This window comes from Hypomesus transpacificus, chromosome 3, assembly GCF_021917145.1.
Source record: "Hypomesus transpacificus isolate Combined female chromosome 3, fHypTra1, whole genome shotgun sequence".
In the NCBI taxonomy this organism is placed as follows: domain Eukaryota; kingdom Metazoa; phylum Chordata; class Actinopteri; order Osmeriformes; family Osmeridae; genus Hypomesus; species Hypomesus transpacificus.
The window spans coordinates 7,167,294-7,184,272 of record NC_061062.1 but is presented as its reverse complement, the minus strand read 5'-3'; the positions used below and the strand labels follow the sequence as shown (position 1 = coordinate 7,184,272).

Below are 16,979 nucleotides of genomic sequence, written 5' to 3'. Positions count from 1 at the left end.
TGAACTCGGTAAAATCGCTCAGATCATCGATGTATATCGTTTTGGTCTCTGGTGTTCGCCTACGAAAATACCGGCGACTGAGGAGTTCTCCAACACCCAAGAACCAATGTATTCTGACCAATTACCTGTCTGGAATAGTCTACAGGCAGTGAAGAATATACATTACAATGAAAGTTATAAACTTTGCTGAAGACAGGCCATTAATTAACAGTTCAAATTAAATAAGTCAAATGGCTTATTATGGATGAGAAGTCCTGATATTTCAGTTTTTGTGTCTATTTGCGTGCTCTTTTTCTCATCCGTAAAATCCAACAATTGGTCAAAAGCATGGATCATGGTGCTATATTGTCTGATTGGGTTAATGACGAATTTACTGAAAGGAACGAAGTATTGTGCTGTCCAGCTTCACAGTCAAAAATCGCCGTTTCCCGGCCGGGTTATAAAACGTGCGCTCGTATAAACAAATGGAGCTACGCAGCGTTACATCGGAGGTTGAACCAGAATCGCCTGGGAAAGAGCCATTCACTGGTGAAGCGGTAGCCTGGCTTGTCAAATTGGCGATGAAGACGGAAGCCAATGGGTTACGAGCGCAATTCACCGGCTCATCTACTGGAAAAGGAAGGTCATGGATCGAGGAGTTTATGAAGTTCTAAATTAAGTCAACTTCTTAGACACGCCCTAACATATTCGTCTCTGAGTTGATACCAGTTCATTTGACTTCAGCCAAGTAGTCTCGCTAGCTCACGCTAGTTAGCTAGTTAAGCGTTAGTTGACACTGAACCATCAGCATGGCGTTAATCTTGTTTACGAGGTCTCGAGCTCCATTGATGAAAACGTCGAGGTCGTTAAAGAGCGAATTCCGCAAAGGTAAGAATGATTATATGGAAACATGTCAGAATGAATTAACTTAACCTTTGATTATTTAGGATGGCGATACATTGCTTGTCCCCTAGACAGAATAAAATCTTAACATCAGTCATCATCACTCGTTACAAGGCCAGCTTTGCTAGCGAGTTAACAGTAGAGACGTCACATATATTTGAATAATGTGGAAGATGAAGGTTGATTATTGTGGAGTGCGAGCTAGTTTATTTCCAATGTAATGTAATGGCACTTTGTGTGTTTTAATGGTTCCTAGTGATGGCCCCTTCCTTCCTATATTAATAATTTTACGGTACCTCAGCAAGGAGTGCCCGACTATGTCATCTCTGTTAGCAAGTGATAGTCTAGGTTTATGTAGTGTTTAGCTAGGCGGCTAGTTAACAAGAGCTACTTGCACCCCAGTTTCAAAACCCCGTTTTAGCCGGACATATTTACCAATTTACACACAGATACGGTATCATATGGATACATTTACAACACGTATTTGTTCAAGTCAAAACATGATTGTGAATAACTGAATATCTAGCTATCTTCGTACTTCGAATAGGAATCTTGAAGAGGGGTAGACCTACGTCATCCGTGGCCAGGTTATTTGAGGACAGCCTATGCTACACTGCCACCCTTCTACCGCTGCAGTCTGCCAGGGCACTGTTTCTGTCTCTGCAGACAAGAACAGACACGCATTTTACGAGGAAAAATCACCCGATCCTAAAAAGCGAACTTAAGGCTGGATAGACAAATGTTTTATTTGTAATGAGACATTATGGTAAACCAGTTTCAGTTTCAAGGGTATTGAACATGTCTGCTAACTGAAAGGCAGGCCTTAGGGCTTGTAACTATGGCTAAATGAGGGTTCTTTTGACAGGCTTTGTGGCCTTCAGGTGGGTCTTTGTACAAGGCCAGAGGTATATTCACAATCTTGAAGGCATGTTTGTAGTGATAAGCACAATGAACTTCAGCGTCTCCGTGTCATCTGTCATAGACACAGGAGTAAAATACAGGTTTTGGAAGCTGTTCTAACTGGCCAGATCAAGCATATCCACACTACAGAGCAGAATAAAGTAATATGCTTATTCTATTGGTCCTAAACATACAGGCATTGGCATGGCTGTTTGTAGTCTAGTCAGGCAGAGCGAGGTCACAAGCAAATCTATGAATGTGACAGGGGCAGTGATTTGTGGGTTGTATCTAGCGTTGTCTCCTCATTATGCAACAAATGGCTATAAAAAGATTTGGTAGGGGGACTGTACCTGGTGTTTGGCCCAGACACAGGGGTTTCCACGTGAGGGAAGTCAGGCCTGGCCTCAGATGAACCCAGCCCAGACAGCCCTGCAGTCACCCCCCTTATCCCATCACTGCAGCCCCCTGCCCCCAGAACGCGTTTTGAATTACAGAAGGAGGGGGGGGGGGGGGGGGGGGGGGGGGCGGGGGCGGAAGAACAAGGGAGAGGCTCGTCAGTGTGTGTGAAATTGCGACATCCCTGCAATGGACTAACTAGAGTGGCACTTGGACCTTGGAGTCTAGCTGTGGAGTAAAAACCAGGGAAGTGATTAGTCAGGGTTACTGATGTGACCAATGTCCAGCCTCCTATCACCTGCTGAAGGGGTGCTGGGGTATTTCCTCACCCATCTAGGAGGCCCTGGACTAGATGAGGGTGAGGACCGAGGGATGTTAGTAAACATCGCCAGGAAATAGTCCAGGGTGTTAAGAGGCGTTTTGAAATGTTTTGCGATGTTGCGAAAGCAAAGGAACATCCTCTTGAAGCGTTTGGTGTGTGATGGAAGGATCTCTATGAATCCTGAAGACGATACAGTGCTGTCGGACAGCAGGCTTCTGTTCACTGAATTGTCATTGTGACCGTTTCCTACATCAATATCATATTGCTTGCTGCACATTTTGTGATGGTCTTTTCACCCGAGATTTGGCATGTTTCTTTAGTCTGTTCAGGGAGTGTGTTCAGGCTGTGGTGTAAGAGACAGCTCTCTCTCATGCAACCCTATTACTATTCGGGTAAAAAGCTGTGGTTTATGTAACTCATTCCAGGGCGTTCCAAGGGAACACAGCGCTGTGTTCTTAACAGTGAGAAAGGTGATGGGATTCCAGTACACTCTGTTACACTCGGCCTAGCATGTAGCCTACAGGCCTGGCTGTGCTGGACATATGAGGGGCTTAGAAAAGGATACAACCTGCTCTTAGAGGCCTGCTTTTAGAGGATGTTGGTAGAGAGCTAGCGATGGTTGCAACAGAAAATGATGGTCGTGTTCAATCCCAATGAATCAATCCAGGATGCATTGGGAAAAGCAAATAAGAAAAGAAGCGCAGTGACAGTCATGCTAGCTGAGGAGCGGAAGATCTTCAAAAGGCTCCCGCACCCTTTAAGTCCCCTGATTATTAATGACTATTCAAATTAATGGAAGTTAAAGTTAACTTTTGTCTCCTTTTTTGGTGATAGAAAAAGTATCAGATGCGTGCGTAGGGGGTTAAATATTGGCCAAACAACCAAAACTTATTTCCCTATGGTTTAGGGAAGATGGGAAACAGAACAGTGTATTAGCATGAACCAAATAATGCCAATACAAATTGAATTACAGTTATTTGACTCTATGGGTTAAATTAGAGCAAGAATGGTCAAAGTAAGGTTAAAATGAACAACGCATTTGATAACATTGCAAATGGATGAAATTCAATACAAGGCCAACGTGTTAAAAAATGAAGGCTTTAAATCTGACCTACTCTACCATTGTCATTGTAAATCAGAGAGAAAAGAGAAGGAGTACAAGGGAGAACAGAGGAGAAAAGTCTCAGGAGATAAAGAACCCACAGAACAATGCTTCCCCATTCCTTTTATACACGAAATCAGACCACTTCTTGACCCTTCTCAACATAAGACTAGCAATGCACAGTAAGTTACACAGTGGGGTGTGAGAGCCATCCAGTAGAGACCCTGTCGAGCACCTCCAGATTTTAGCATATGAGAGGTGGGGGCAGGGTGACACCCAGCCTGACATGTGACTCAACTGGGGTTTGATCTGAACTGTCAACTGTGTTGTGATCCTTTGCACCACTATTTGCTGGTGTACATCTACCGTCTGAACACTACTACTTAAACACTGACAGCAACAGCCCCCTCAACTACTAAAGGCCAAGTTACCCAGACATCAATAACATAAACTTACAAAATAACATATATTTTCATTTATTTAACCAAAACGAAAACGCTTTAAATCTGCTGAATACAGGCAGAGAAAAATCCACCGCAATGGATTCATCCAACCTTTGCTTGGTGATATATTTGACATATGGCCCAACCCCATGGTGGAGGCAGTCTGTTGTTGACGTAAGGTCTAATCTACTTCAGTGACATAGCAAATTACATTCTGGGACTGTTCCAACTGTGAATGTTACTGGGAAGATCATGCAGACACATATTATGTATCCGCCAAGGGTAAGTATAGCCTGGTTTGGTGTGTGTGAGATAAATTGTGTGGCGGGGGATTATCATCAACATGCGTTTGTCTCTCCAGGGAAACTGCAGGATGGATCCAGCCTCAGCTGTTCTGCACTCAAGCTGTCCATCCACAGGTAAGCTCCTGTCAGACGGTACGGACACTAGGACCATGCGTGCGCGTGGAGCTGGGAGGAGGCAGGTCCGGATGTCTCCTAACTTCCCCCTCTTCTTCTCCTGTAGGGACGCCCTGCAGGCTGGCAGTGTGGCCCCAGCCCCTTCCGTCTGCCCCCCCCTGCTCCTCACAGAAGGCCTCCTGGCCGCAGACCCCCCCCGGCTCTACTGCATCATGGCAGCGAGCTCCTCTTCACAGCACCCCTCTTCCTCCTCCACTCCGTACCCCGCCCTGGCCGCAGGGGTCCGCTGGACGATAGCCCGGCCGCAGACGCACACGCAGGTGCGCTGGATTCACGCCTCGGGGCGGCACTGGGACAACTCCAAGGTGGAGAGGTCCCTGCGCTCCCTGAAGGACAAGAACAAGAAGCTGGAGGAGGGCGGGCCGGTGTACAGCCCCACCCTGGACTCGGACGTGGTCAGGAGGACCATCAGGCAGCGCGTGGTGGACGAGGTCAAGCACTACTACCACGGCTTCAGGCTGCTGTGGATCGACACCACCATCGCAGGGCGCATGCTCTGGAGGGTGCTGAACGGGTCGCCGCTGACACGCAGGGAGAGGAGGCAGGTGAGGCTGGGGGGTTTGGTCTCTGGGAACGGCTTGGTTAGAAGATGCCAGGGTGGGGGGAGAAGGGGGGGGGGGTGAGTGATCTGGAAGGGAGGAGTTGACACCATTCTCCATGTTTTGAAGAAGTTTCATGCTCATTGACGTGGACAGTGGGGTGCATTTGAATGCAATTGCGTTTTTTCGCCATTTGATTTTTGTGTCCATAATTCTGACTCCAATAGATAAAACGAAGGCTGGGCCTATTTGGGTGTCGATGAGTAGGGTTGGGGTCTGGAGGCCAGTGTCTCATGTAGGTTAAAGGTCTAGAGACCAGTGTCTCATGTAGGTTAAAGGTCTAGAGACCAGTGTCTCCATGTAGGTTAAAGGTCTAGAGACCAGTGTCTCCATGTAGGTTAAAGGTCTAGAGACCAGTGTCTCCATGTAGGTTAAAGGTCTAGAGACCAGTGTCTCCATGTAGGTTAAAGGTCTAGAGACCAGTGTCTCCATGTAGGTTAAAGGTCTAGAGACCAGTGTCTCCATGTAGGTTAAAGGTCTAGAGACCAGTGTCTCCATGTAGGTTAAAGGTCTAGAGACCAGTGTCTCCATGTAGGTTAAAGGTCTAGAGACCAGTGTCTCCATGTAGGTTAAAGGTCTAGAGACCAGTGTCTCCATGTAGGTTAAAGGTCTAGAGACCAGTGTCTCCATGTAGGTTAAAGGTCTAGAGACCAGTGTCTCCATGTAGGTTAAAGGTCTAGAGACCAGTGTCTCCATGTAGGTTAAAGGTCTAGAGACCAGTGTCTCCATGTAGGTTAAAGGTCTAGAGACCAGTGTCTCCATGTAGGTTAAAGGTCTAGAGACCAGTGTCTCCATGTAGGTTAAAGGTCTAGAGACCAGTGTCTCCATGTAGGTTAAAGGTCTAGAGACCAGTGTCTCCATGTAGGTTAAAGGTCTAGAGACCAGTGTCTCCATGTAGGTTAAAGGTCTAGAGACCAGTGTCTCCATGTAGGTTAAAGGTCTAGAGACCAGTGTCTCCATGTAGGTTAAAGGTCTAGAGACCAGTGTCTCCATGTAGGTTAAAGGTCTAGAGACCAGTGTCTCCATGTAGGTTAAAGGTCTAGAGACCAGTGTCTCCATGTAGGTTAAAGGTCTAGAGACCAGTGTCTCCATGTAGGTTAAAGGTCTAGAGACCAGTGTCTCCATGTAGGTTAAAGGTCTAGAGACCAGTGTCTCCATGTAGGTTAAAGGTCTAGAGACCAGTGTCTCCATGTAGGTTAAAGGTCTAGAGACCAGTGTCTCCATGTAGGTTAAAGGTCTAGAGACCAGTGTCTCCATGTAGGTTAAAGGTCTAGAGACCAGTGTCTCCATGTAGGTTAAAGGTCTAGAGACCAGTGTCTCCATGTAGGTTAAAGGTCTAGAGACCAGTGTCTCCATGTAGGTTAAAGGTCTAGAGACCAGTGTCTCCATGTAGGTTAAAGGTCTGGAGGCCTGGCCTGTGTGGTTCCCGGGGATCAGCAGAGGCTGAGTACGGATCCAGGACTTTTCAGACACAGTGTTCCGACTTGTTTAATCCAAACCCTCTCAGATCTGATGGGATCAATTATAGGAAATGAGCCCAGTGTGTTCTCTGTGGGTACTGCTGCAGGATTACAGCTCTCCAGGAAGAGCCATTACCCCCCTCACCTCCTCCCTGGTGACCTACTTGACCAGCAATCCACAAGGCCTAAACTAGCTACCACAGGCTTCCACGACTAGCTGGTCTAGGCTAGCTAGCTGCTTTGACTAGGCTAGTAGGCTGCTTTGACTAGGCTAGTAGGCTGCTTGGTCGAGGGTAGCTGGTGGTGTGCGTGTTTGTTTGGCCTTAGTAACGTGCCGCTCTGCTCCTGGCTGCAGCACGGATCACATTGAAACACAAAGCTCTGTCCTCACCCAGAGAGCAGGTTATTTGAGGCAACACCATTCTGTCCTCTCCTCTTTATCTTTCATGATACTGCAGAAGTTTCATCTGAAACTCCCTCTGGAATGCATCACAGGGGTGGTCTTCGATGTGACAATGAGTGAGGCCACATCCACACCATCATGTGACCTAGCCTGGCTCCCCTAACCCTCCTCCCTGCAGAGGAGAGGGGGAGGGGGAGAGCTGTGGTCAAGGGGAGATGGGAGGAAGAGAGGGAGAGGGGCGCACCAGAGAGACAGATGGGGGATTGATGGGGTTAACCCCAGCTTATCTCAGAATTTGATTCATTATCTTGAGACTTGATGGTGCCCATCCTCAGTTAGGGATCTGTGTTCCCTAAGTGTGACTTCACTGTGACCCCCCCCCCCCCCCCCCCCAGCCTCTAGTCCGGCCTGGAACACAGTTTTCTTTTCTGTTGAGAGTTGTTTTGAACAGATGTTGGTTTACAAGAATGCTCACTGTACCACATTGAATAACTAGCCAATGAAATAGGGGGGGAAGGCCAGTTGCCGTGGTGATGTATGGCCAGTAGGTAAGAAGTGCTGACTAAAGAAGTGCTAGGCCTATTATGGGATGAAGTGGGGTGATTGTTGAGAGGGACAAAGAGAGGGGAGATTAGGGGGGCAACATTTCCCCCAAAACTGCTTCCCTCTGCTGGATGGCTATACACACTGCATCAACACCTGATGGCGTCACTTCATACCAGGGCAGCAGTTCTCAACCCTGGTCCTCAGGGACCCCATATTTTAAACACACCTCATTCAAATGAATGGGTCGTTATGAAACTCAGCAGAAGCCTGGCTATAACCAATTTATTTAAATATTATTTACAAAATAGCTTTTATGACTAGATGATATGGAGGTTGAGTACTTTTGGCTAGAGAAAACATTGCCTGTGTTGTTGAGGAAAATCTCTGGCCTGACCCTGGTCAGAGACAGGATTCTGACCCAGATTGAACAATACTGTAACATACTCAAGCCCTGTTACCCAGGGGAACATGCTTTGTTTGTTTCCTTGTTTTCTTAACCTTTGTTACCCAAATTACAATTTACAGTAATTAATTTGTGCAGTTGACTAACAGAAGAACTACCATTTACTGTATACTGTTACTACTACAGTAACAAGAGCTCAAAATGCAATTGCTGTATATTGTAAATAGAAAATTAACAGCCAGTAAGAAGGACAATTGCAGTATTTGTGAGTTTTATGATTTACATCTCATCAAACTCATGAGGTGGAACATATCTAAAATTCAGGGACACGTTACAGTCAATGGTTCATGAAAACCTTTTTATAAGTGTTTTCAATTCCTCCCAGCAGTCTGTAAAGGGGTATTCAGAAAGTTGAATTCATTTGAGGGCTTTGTGTGTATTCTGAATGCAAAGTTAGTTTCTACAACAGATAATGGCCGGGTTTCCCAGATTCGTTAAGAAGCTCTTAACGCTAAGAGCTTCGTAACGAATCTGGGAAACCCGGCCAATATGGTTTTGACTACAGTGTTTGATTTTGGGTCAAATGTCAAGGGTTTGGCCAAACAGAGTAGGTATGAAGATGTGTATTTGGAGTAAAAACACAGAACACATTCAAGAAATGTGTCTTGGCAATTGAGAAAAACAAATCACCAACTGCATCACAGGCACTGTGCACTAGTGTGACCTCAATGTGAAGTGTTGCAAAGCAGTTACATGCCAGTTGATATAACCTTCATGTAAAATGCATCTCTCATAAAAACAACTTGTTATGCAGAACCACACAGCTCACGACACACACTTTGTTGCAAATATTCCCCCAGTTCCTGAGGACTTGCGCTGACGTCTTCAGACTCCTCCCCTTCCTGGTCTTCATCATTGTTCCCTTCATGGAGTTCCTGCTTCCTGTGGTACTGAAGCTCTTCCCCAACATGCTGCCCTCCACGTTTGAGACACAGTCTAAGAAGGTACGGTTCTCTAACCCTCAGCCTTTCTCTGACCCCTTGTTCAGCTGGTGTAAGGTCATCTTCTATTAAGGAGGCTGCCTCACCTACACATAGCTCTAATCCCATCATAAGCCTTCACCAAAAGAACTGTCACTACCCATAATCCCCTGCTGCCCTCACTCTTTCTGACCCAGGAGGAACCATAGATATTTATATATATATATATGGGTGGAACCCTTCCCTCAGTATTTAGACATAATGGTGTCATATCCTCTCTTATACAATCCCCTGTGTGTGTGCGTGTGTGTGTGTGTGTGTAGGAGGAGAGGTTGAAGAAGGAGCTGAGGGTTAAGCTGGAGATGGCCAAGTTCCTCCAGGACACCGTGGAGGAGATCGCCCTGCGCAACAAGGCGTCCAAGGGCAACGTGACCGAAGAGTTCTCCACCTTCTTCCAGAAGGTACCGTCCCCGGCCTGTGTAACCGCCCCCTCTCTTCTCGGTGCGACTCCAAGCCTCTCTAACCGCTCTCTGTGGCGTGTGTGTGTGTGTGTAGATCCGAGACTCAGGCGAGCGGCCCAGCAACGAGCAGATCATCCGCTTCTCCAAGCTGTTTGAGGACGAGCTGACCCTGGACAACCTCACGCGGCCCCAGCTGGTGGCGCTGTGCCGCCTGCTGGAGCTGCAGTCCATGGGCACCAACAACTTCCTGCGCTTCCAGCTCATCATGAAGCTCAGGACCATCCGCGCCGACGACAAGGTCGGCCTGCCTCCCTCCCTCTCTCTTGCCCCACCGGACTGGCGTTCCCCCTGATGTGTGTGTGTGTGTGTGCTAAGCAGCTGTGTGCTCTGGCCCTCCAGATGATCTGGGAGGAGGGCGTAGACAGCCTGAGCGTGACGGAGATCCAGGCAGCGTGTCGGGTCCGGGGGATGAGGTCACTGGGGGTGACAGAGGAGAGACTGAAGGAGCAGCTCCGACAGGTGCTCACACGCACGCCTCACACGCCTCACCCACGACACACACCTCACGTACACGCCTCACACACGACGCACGCCTCACGTACACGCCTCACACACGACACACACCTCACGTGCACGCCTCACACACGACACACACCTCACGTACACGCCTCACACACGCCTGCCATAACATCTCCACCCTTGGTGTTGTTGTTGTTGTAGTGGCTGGAGCTGCACCTGAAGCAGCACATCCCCACCTCCCTGCTGCTGCTGTCCAGGGCCATGTTCCTCCCAGACACGCTGTCCCCCGCCGACCAGCTGAAGACCACGATGCAGAACCTGCCCGACAACATGGTGCGTCGGCAGGGCCACTCCTACTCACTCAGAGCTTCAGTTTGCCGCTGGAGTTTGGTCCTAAAACGGCTCAAGCATTTTTTGTGTCGGGTAGTATGGTTACCCATATCTTTGTGTCACTACCCGTGTGTGTGTCTCTGACTATTGATCTTTATCGTGTGTGTGTGTGTGTGTCACTCCTGGTCTGTTTGCGTGCATGCCCACAGGCCAAGGAGGCCCAGTTGCAGGTGGCAGAGCTGGAGCTGTCCCAGGTGGACAACAGGACCAGGCTGGAGACCAGGCTGCAGGAGGAGGCTGCCCTCCGCCAGGACCAGCAGGACAGGCTGCTGGAGAGACACAACGACACTCTGGACAAGGAGCTGGCTGCCAGGGTAACACACACACACACACACAGGACACAGACCCAGTCACACACACACACACAAACACAGACTCACACACACACACACGCACACACACAGGACACAGACTCAGTCACACACACACACACACACACACACACACACACACACACAGACTCAGTCACACACACACACACACAGGACACAGACTCAGTCACACACACACACACACACACACACACAGACTCAGTCACACACACACACAAAGTCACACACACACACACAGACTCAGTCACACACACACACACACACACAGGACACAGACTCAGTCACACACACACACACACACACAGGACACAGACCCAGTCACACACACACACACACACACAGGACACAGACCCAGTCACACACACACGCACTGTGGGAGCAGGGTGTTACAGTAGGAGCAGGATGAGGACATGTCTTCCTCCAGCAGAACGGGGCAGTGATGGACGCGGAGGCCAAGAGGAGCCCGCTTAACCCTGAGCGCGCTCTCTCCAGCGTGGACACGGCAGAGACCCTCCGAGACCCCGCCCCAGTCCTGGAGGGGGTTAAGGTAAACGCACATACTGCCTTAACACAGCCCACACACACACACAGCCCAGACACACAGACACAGCCCTAACACACCACACCACTACACACACACACAGCCCTGACACTGCCCGCCACACACACAGCCCTGACTCTCACACTGCCCTCTCACCTGTGTCTGACTCATCTATCTCTGACTCAACTGTCTGACTCCTCTATCTCTGACTCACCTGTCTCACACAGTTTGAGTGGCAGAAGTACATCCATATTCAGGTCAGACTCCAGGCTCTGACCCTCCCCTGTCTAGTGTTGGCTGTCTAGTGCAGGCTGTCTAGTGCAGGCTGTCTAGTGCAGGCTGTCTAGTGTAGGCTGTCTAGTGTAGGCTGTCTAGTGTTGGCTGTCTAGTGTAGGCTGTCTAGTGTAGGCTGTCTAGTGCAGGCTGTCTAGTGTAGGCTGCCTAGTGTTGGCTGTCTAGTGCAGGCTGTCTAGTGTAGGCTGTCTAGTGTAGGCTGTCTAGTGTAGGCTGTCTAGTGTAGGCTGTCTAGTGTAGGCTGTCTAGTGTAGGCTGCCTAGTGTAGGCTGCCTAGTGTAGGCTGTCTAGTGTTGGCTGTCTAGTGCAGGCTGTCTAGTGTAGGCTGTCTAGTGTAGGCTGTCTAGTGTAGGCTGCCTAGTGTAGGCTGCCTAGTGTTGGCTGTCTAGTGTAGGCTGTCTAGTGTAGGCTGCCTAGTGTAGGCTGCCTAGTGTAGGCTGCCTAGTGTAGGCTGCCTAGTGTTGGCTGCCTAGTGTTGGCTGCCTAGTGTAGGCTGCCTAGTGTAGGCTGCCTAGTGTAGGCTGCCTAGTGTAGGCTGCCTAGTGTAGGCTGTCTAGTGTTGGCTGTCTAGTGTAGGCTGTCTAGTGTAGGCTGTCTAGTGCAGGCTGTCTAGTGTAGGCTGCCTAGTGTTGGCTGTCTAGTGCAGGCTGTCTAGTGTAGGCTGTCTAGTGTAGGCTGTCTAGTGTAGGCTGTCTAGTGTAGGCTGTCTAGTGTAGGCTGTCTAGTGTAGGCTGCCTAGTGTAGGCTGCCTAGTGTAGGCTGCCTAGTGTAGGCTGTCTAGTGTTGGCTGTCTAGTGCAGGCTGTCTAGTGTAGGCTGTCTAGTGTAGGCTGTCTAGTGTAGGCTGCCTAGTGTAGGCTGCCTAGTGTTGGCTGTCTAGTGTAGGCTGTCTAGTGTAGGCTGCCTAGTGTAGGCTGCCTAGTGTAGGCTGCCTAGTGTAGGCTGCCTACACTAGGCAGCCTAGTGTAGGCTGCCTAGTGTAGGCTGCCTAGTGTTGGCTGCCTAGTGTTGGCTGCCTAGTGTAGGCTGCCTAGTGTAGGCTGCCTAGTGTAGGCTGCCTAGTGTAGGCTGCCTAGTGTAGGCTGCTTAGTGTTGGCTGCCTAGTGTAGGCTGCTTAGTGTAGGCTGCATACTAGACTCCAGGTCTGTGTGTGTCAGAGTTGAAGCTCCCCCTCTGCTCCGCCAGTGCGAGGAGATCACCAAGGAGGAGATCGACATGCTGAGTGACGCCTGCACCAAGCTGAAGGAGCAGAGGAGGCTGCTGTCCCTGGAGAAGGAGGAGCTGGAGGACCTGAAGGACGACGTCCAGGAGTACAGCGAGGTGAGGCGCTAGCCCGGCACGGCTCTGTCTAGCCCAGCACGTCTCTGTCTAGCCCAGCACGTCTCTGTCTAGCCTAGCACATCTCTGTCTAGCCCAGCGTGTCTCTGTCCACCTCGGACGTTTTCACTGCAACTCTGCATGGAGATTTGGGGAATGATGTGGATCCGTACTAGTCACGGAACAACTACAGTCTTTTATGACACTTTAGAAACACTTGCAAATTGCAGAATGTCGGCAATCGCTAATTGAAGCAGTGACTGTTGCCCATAAGAAATTAAGCTTCTATCGCTCAACCCTAACACACCTACACACACACATCTACACATGCATACACTTACACAAACACTGCAGCTCCTCACCAGGTATGTAGCAACACCGTGACCTTTGTCTGGGAACTGCTTCCTGTGTGTGTGTGTGTGTGTGTGTGTGTGTGTGTGTGTGAAGGATCTGGCAGACCTGAAGAAGGAGCTGTGCAAGTCTGGCCAACAGAGGGCAGTAAAGGAGTCCATGGCCAGCAAGCGCCTGTCCAAGAAGGTCAACCACATGATCGGACGCATCGGCAAGATCATCACAGAGCTGGAGCACGACAAGGTGGTGCTGGACGGCCAGATGGACCGCGACACCACGCCTCCTGTCGGGTAAGAACGCCCGCTCTATGGAACGCACTACACCCTTCTGGAACATTATTGAAGCTTTAAACACCTTCTAGAACATGCCGGTAGAACCGGCAAATGCATTCGAGAACATTTTAGAATCAGTGCCGCACATTCCGGAAAACGCGCTTCATTTTGTGCAAAAAAAAACGGTGGACACATTCTAGAACATGTAGAATCCCCGAACACATTCGAGGAAAAGGATTCTCCTTGTCCACTTAATGTTTTAGACCATACACGATCACTAGACATCGTCCAAAACATGTATAATCAATCCAAATGATAGAACATACCTCTGGAATCCTAGTGTTGCTAGTAGTCACCCATTCTGGTCACCAGGGGGTGCTGTTGGAATGTGTCCAGCCCTGATGTAGATGTTGCAGTCTAGTGTTAGAGTGGTGTGGAGGTCAGGCTGGGCCTTCAGGCTCGGCCTCCAGGCTCCTCAGTTCCTAACACATCTGTGTTTCACAGATTGTTCTCTGAAAGACATAGCGCCCCCCGCAGGTAAGACGCCCCGCGCCCTCCCTCCGCAGTACACAGTAACATTGGAAGGAGGAGAACTGATTGATATGGCATTTTGGGTGTTTTTCTAATGCTGTTCATCTATTCCGGATGCTCCGAATGTGCATTCCTGATCACTACCATCAGACAGACAGCATCCCGATTTAGATTTTTTAAATTTTAACAAAATAATTTTCATGAATTATAATTCGCTACTCAGTCATATATTGTGCTTCATTGCGTATCAGCGTGCAGAGCCGGAGAGAGAAGCGTTTTCCAAGCTGAGACTAGCTTTGCTTGACATTCTTCCGTGCATGGGAGCCTGGGTGTGTCAGGCTGAGGCCCCTCCTCCACGCTGTGGCGGCCAAGCCGACCCAACGCCTTCTGGATCTGTGTGTTCCTCTTCCGCAGGGAGAACCTGGTCAGCATCAGCGAGCTCATCAGCGTCATGCGGCAGATCCAGAACATCCCGGAACACAAGTTGCAGAGCATCGCTATTGCCCTTGACGACAACAAGGACGGCAAAGTGGACATCGATGAGGTCATCAAGGTACGAAGGCAGGGCTAGGGCTGATGTGGCAGGGTTCTCTCTCTGGGTTCTTTCTCTCTGGGTTCTTTCTCTGGGTTCTCTCTCTCAGGGTTCTCTCTCTGGGTTCTTTCTCTCTGGGTTCTTTCTCTGGGTTCTCTCTCTCAGGGTTCTCTCTCGGGGTTCTTTTTCTGGGTCCTCTTTCTCTGGGTTCTCTCCCTGTTCTCTCTCTCTCTTTCTCTGGGTTTTCTCTCTCTCTGGGTTTTCTCTCTCTTTGGGTTCTCTCTCTCTCTGGGTTCTTTCTCTGGGTTCTCTCTCTCTGTTCTTTCTCTGCGTTCTCTCCCTGTTCTCTCTCTCTGGGTTCTCTCTCTGGGTTCTCTCTCTCTCTGTTTTCTCTCTCTCTCTCTCTGGGTTCTCTCTCTCTGTTTTCTCTCTGTCTCTGTTCTCTCCCTCTCTCTGTTCTCTCTCTGTGTTCTCCATGTGACGGCGGTGTTGTCCGTGCAGGTGGTGGAGCTAATAGACAAGGAGGACATCGACGTGTCCACCAGCCAGGTGGCAGAGATGATGGTGCTGCTGCAGAAGGAGGAGAGGCTGGTGGAGAAGGAGAAGGCCAAAGACAAGGCAGAGAAGGAGCAGGCAGCTACGCAGCTATAACAGGAGCTCTGGCTGGGGGTCACCCCTCCGTCCTGACCCCCCCCCCCCCCCCCCACCAGGGTTACCTCCCCCCCCCCCATCACGGTTAACCCACCAGCTACACCCTCCATCCGTCATTGGCAGGTGCCACCTAAATGTGTCTAACAAAGAAATGTCCTCCTATTCCAAGTTCCTCAAAGCTGCTGACTTGCTTCTAAACGCACAAAGGCAGAAATAAGTACAACTCATTTACTACCTGGATCTAAGTATTTTAGGGTTTTTTCAGCAGTTAAACGGTTGGTCTCCTATCATGCACTGGCTGGAAAAGCTTTGCTAAAATTGGTTTGGAAAACAAGATGTTGAAATTTGATGTGAATCTTTCTTGCCTTTTTAAGTGAATTCAAACGCAACCATTCCCCAGACACGCTTCATGACCGCACACAATCACGTTCACCTCCATCATTCCACTCAGACGGCGTACCATTTGCTTTGATGTTTTTGTTTGGTTTGCATCAACGTGTTTTTGATAAACGTATTATTTATTGCCAATGTGACATGGAGGAGTAGCACATTAGGAAGGTGGACGTGCTGACTAGGTGCTCGGCTCTCACCAGGGCTGGATGTAAACACGCAGGGCGGAGGAAAGATGGCCGTGCAAGGTTGAGGAGAGGGAAGGTAGAAAGAGTGGAGAGAGTTCTGACGGTGTATTTGCACTACAGTGGGTTGCCTGCAAGACGAGCTGGAGCTGTGCAGAGGTATCTGGAGGTGTCCAGGGGGTACCTGGAACGGCCTAGTGGGCATCAGGGATAGCTGGGGTATGCGGATGTGCCCTGGGGTATCTAGGGCAGCCTGGGGGTATCTGGAGGGTGGAGGTGTCCTGGGGAGCAGGACAACAGCATGCTCATGGGCTCCTGGTCTCCAGACTTGGCCCCCCTGCACTATTGGGTCCAGAGGCATTCATATTTAAAGCAACAAGTAAACTATACTAATTGCTTTTAACTTTTGGCGCTTTTATGAGACATTTTGATTGTGTACGATGTAATATCAAAATAATACGTTAGGGCAGACATGGAGCTGTTTCTGTTGCAACAGCTGCTTTTGTTTGAGTCTTTAGTTGTCAGAGGCGTAAGAAAGTGGATGCCACCGGGAGATCGGCACTGAACCTCAGTGCTGCCGAGGGCTCCCTCTCTCTCGCTCAGACCAGTGTTCTCTGCGGTTCTCGTGGCGATGACACCATACTGTGGTGAGAAGCTTGTATTGTAGAAGTGTCGATTTGCAAGACACGTTGCTGTCAAATTGATTTGCTCAGAATGTATACGTGTTCTCAGGACCCTGCAGCTAATGCCAGATATATAGAATAGTAGAATGTATTTTCTGTTATTTATGCGTATGAACTTATTGCAAAGACGAGCTTCAAGTAATATGAGATATGGACATTAAGTAACTGAATCAATATGTTTATTTTGCTGACTTGACTTGAAATCTGCACAGACAAAAGTATATTGGGACATAAATCAAGCGTTTATGTAATTAATTAACCTTAACCAAAAATAGCACACCAGTGTTTTTAATTAAATGTTTTTGATCTCTGAATGTTTGCGTTGCGTTTTTGTTTTTGATGTTGTCAAAAACAAATGCATGTCTCGATCCTCCTGCCATCCATCATCCCTCCCCATGCCGTCACACCCCTCGCTCACCCCCTCCCCACGCCTCCGCACCCCTCGCTCACCCCCTCCCCACGCCTCCGCACCCCTCGCTCACCCCCTCCCCACGCCTCCGCACCCCTCGCTCACCCCCTCCCCACGCCGTCACACCCCTCGCTCACCCCCTCCCCACACCGTCACACCCCTCGCTCCCCCCCTCCCCACGCCGTCACACCCCTCACTCACCCCCTC

General features: G+C 49.4%; 1 protein-coding gene across 3 annotated transcripts; it reads left to right on the top strand.

The window, feature by feature from the left end:
* Positions 1 to 462: 462 nt before the first annotated feature.
* letm1 (leucine zipper-EF-hand containing transmembrane protein 1) lies at positions 463 to 16,691 on the top strand. 3 transcript variants are annotated; one of them, XM_047017259.1, is made up of 15 exons: positions 463 to 867; positions 4,407 to 4,464; positions 4,571 to 5,069; positions 8,796 to 8,939; positions 9,239 to 9,376; positions 9,471 to 9,674; positions 9,776 to 9,895; positions 10,097 to 10,228; positions 10,435 to 10,599; positions 11,045 to 11,164; positions 12,637 to 12,771; positions 13,216 to 13,409; positions 13,896 to 13,928; positions 14,337 to 14,475; positions 14,956 to 16,691. In XM_047017259.1, exons 1-15 carry the CDS (start codon positions 789 to 791, stop codon positions 15,103 to 15,105), a joined length of 2,310 nt encoding a protein of 769 aa, XP_046873215.1. In that variant the 5' UTR covers positions 463 to 788; the 3' UTR covers positions 15,106 to 16,691. The 3 variants fall into 3 exon arrangements, with proteins under 3 accessions (XP_046873215.1, XP_046873206.1, XP_046873225.1); XM_047017250.1 differs by having other exon boundaries at positions 11,042 to 11,164; XM_047017269.1 differs by lacking the exon at positions 13,896 to 13,928 and having other exon boundaries at positions 11,042 to 11,164.
* Positions 16,692 to 16,979: the final 288 nt, after the last annotated feature.

What these genes read in the sequence shown, in the direction of transcription:
- letm1 (XM_047017250.1), top strand. Translation starts at nt 789, where the DNA reads ATGGCGTTAATCTTGTTTACGAGGTCTCGAGCTCCATTGATGAAAACG. An exon ending in TTGAGACACAGTCTAAGAAG is followed by an intron (nt 8,940 to 9,238) that starts GTACGGTTCTCT and finishes GTGTGTGTGTAG; the next exon opens with GAGGAGAGGTTGAAGAAGGA. An exon ending in TGAAGGAGCAGCTCCGACAG is followed by an intron (nt 9,896 to 10,096) that starts GTGCTCACACGC and finishes TTGTTGTTGTAG; the next exon opens with TGGCTGGAGCTGCACCTGAA.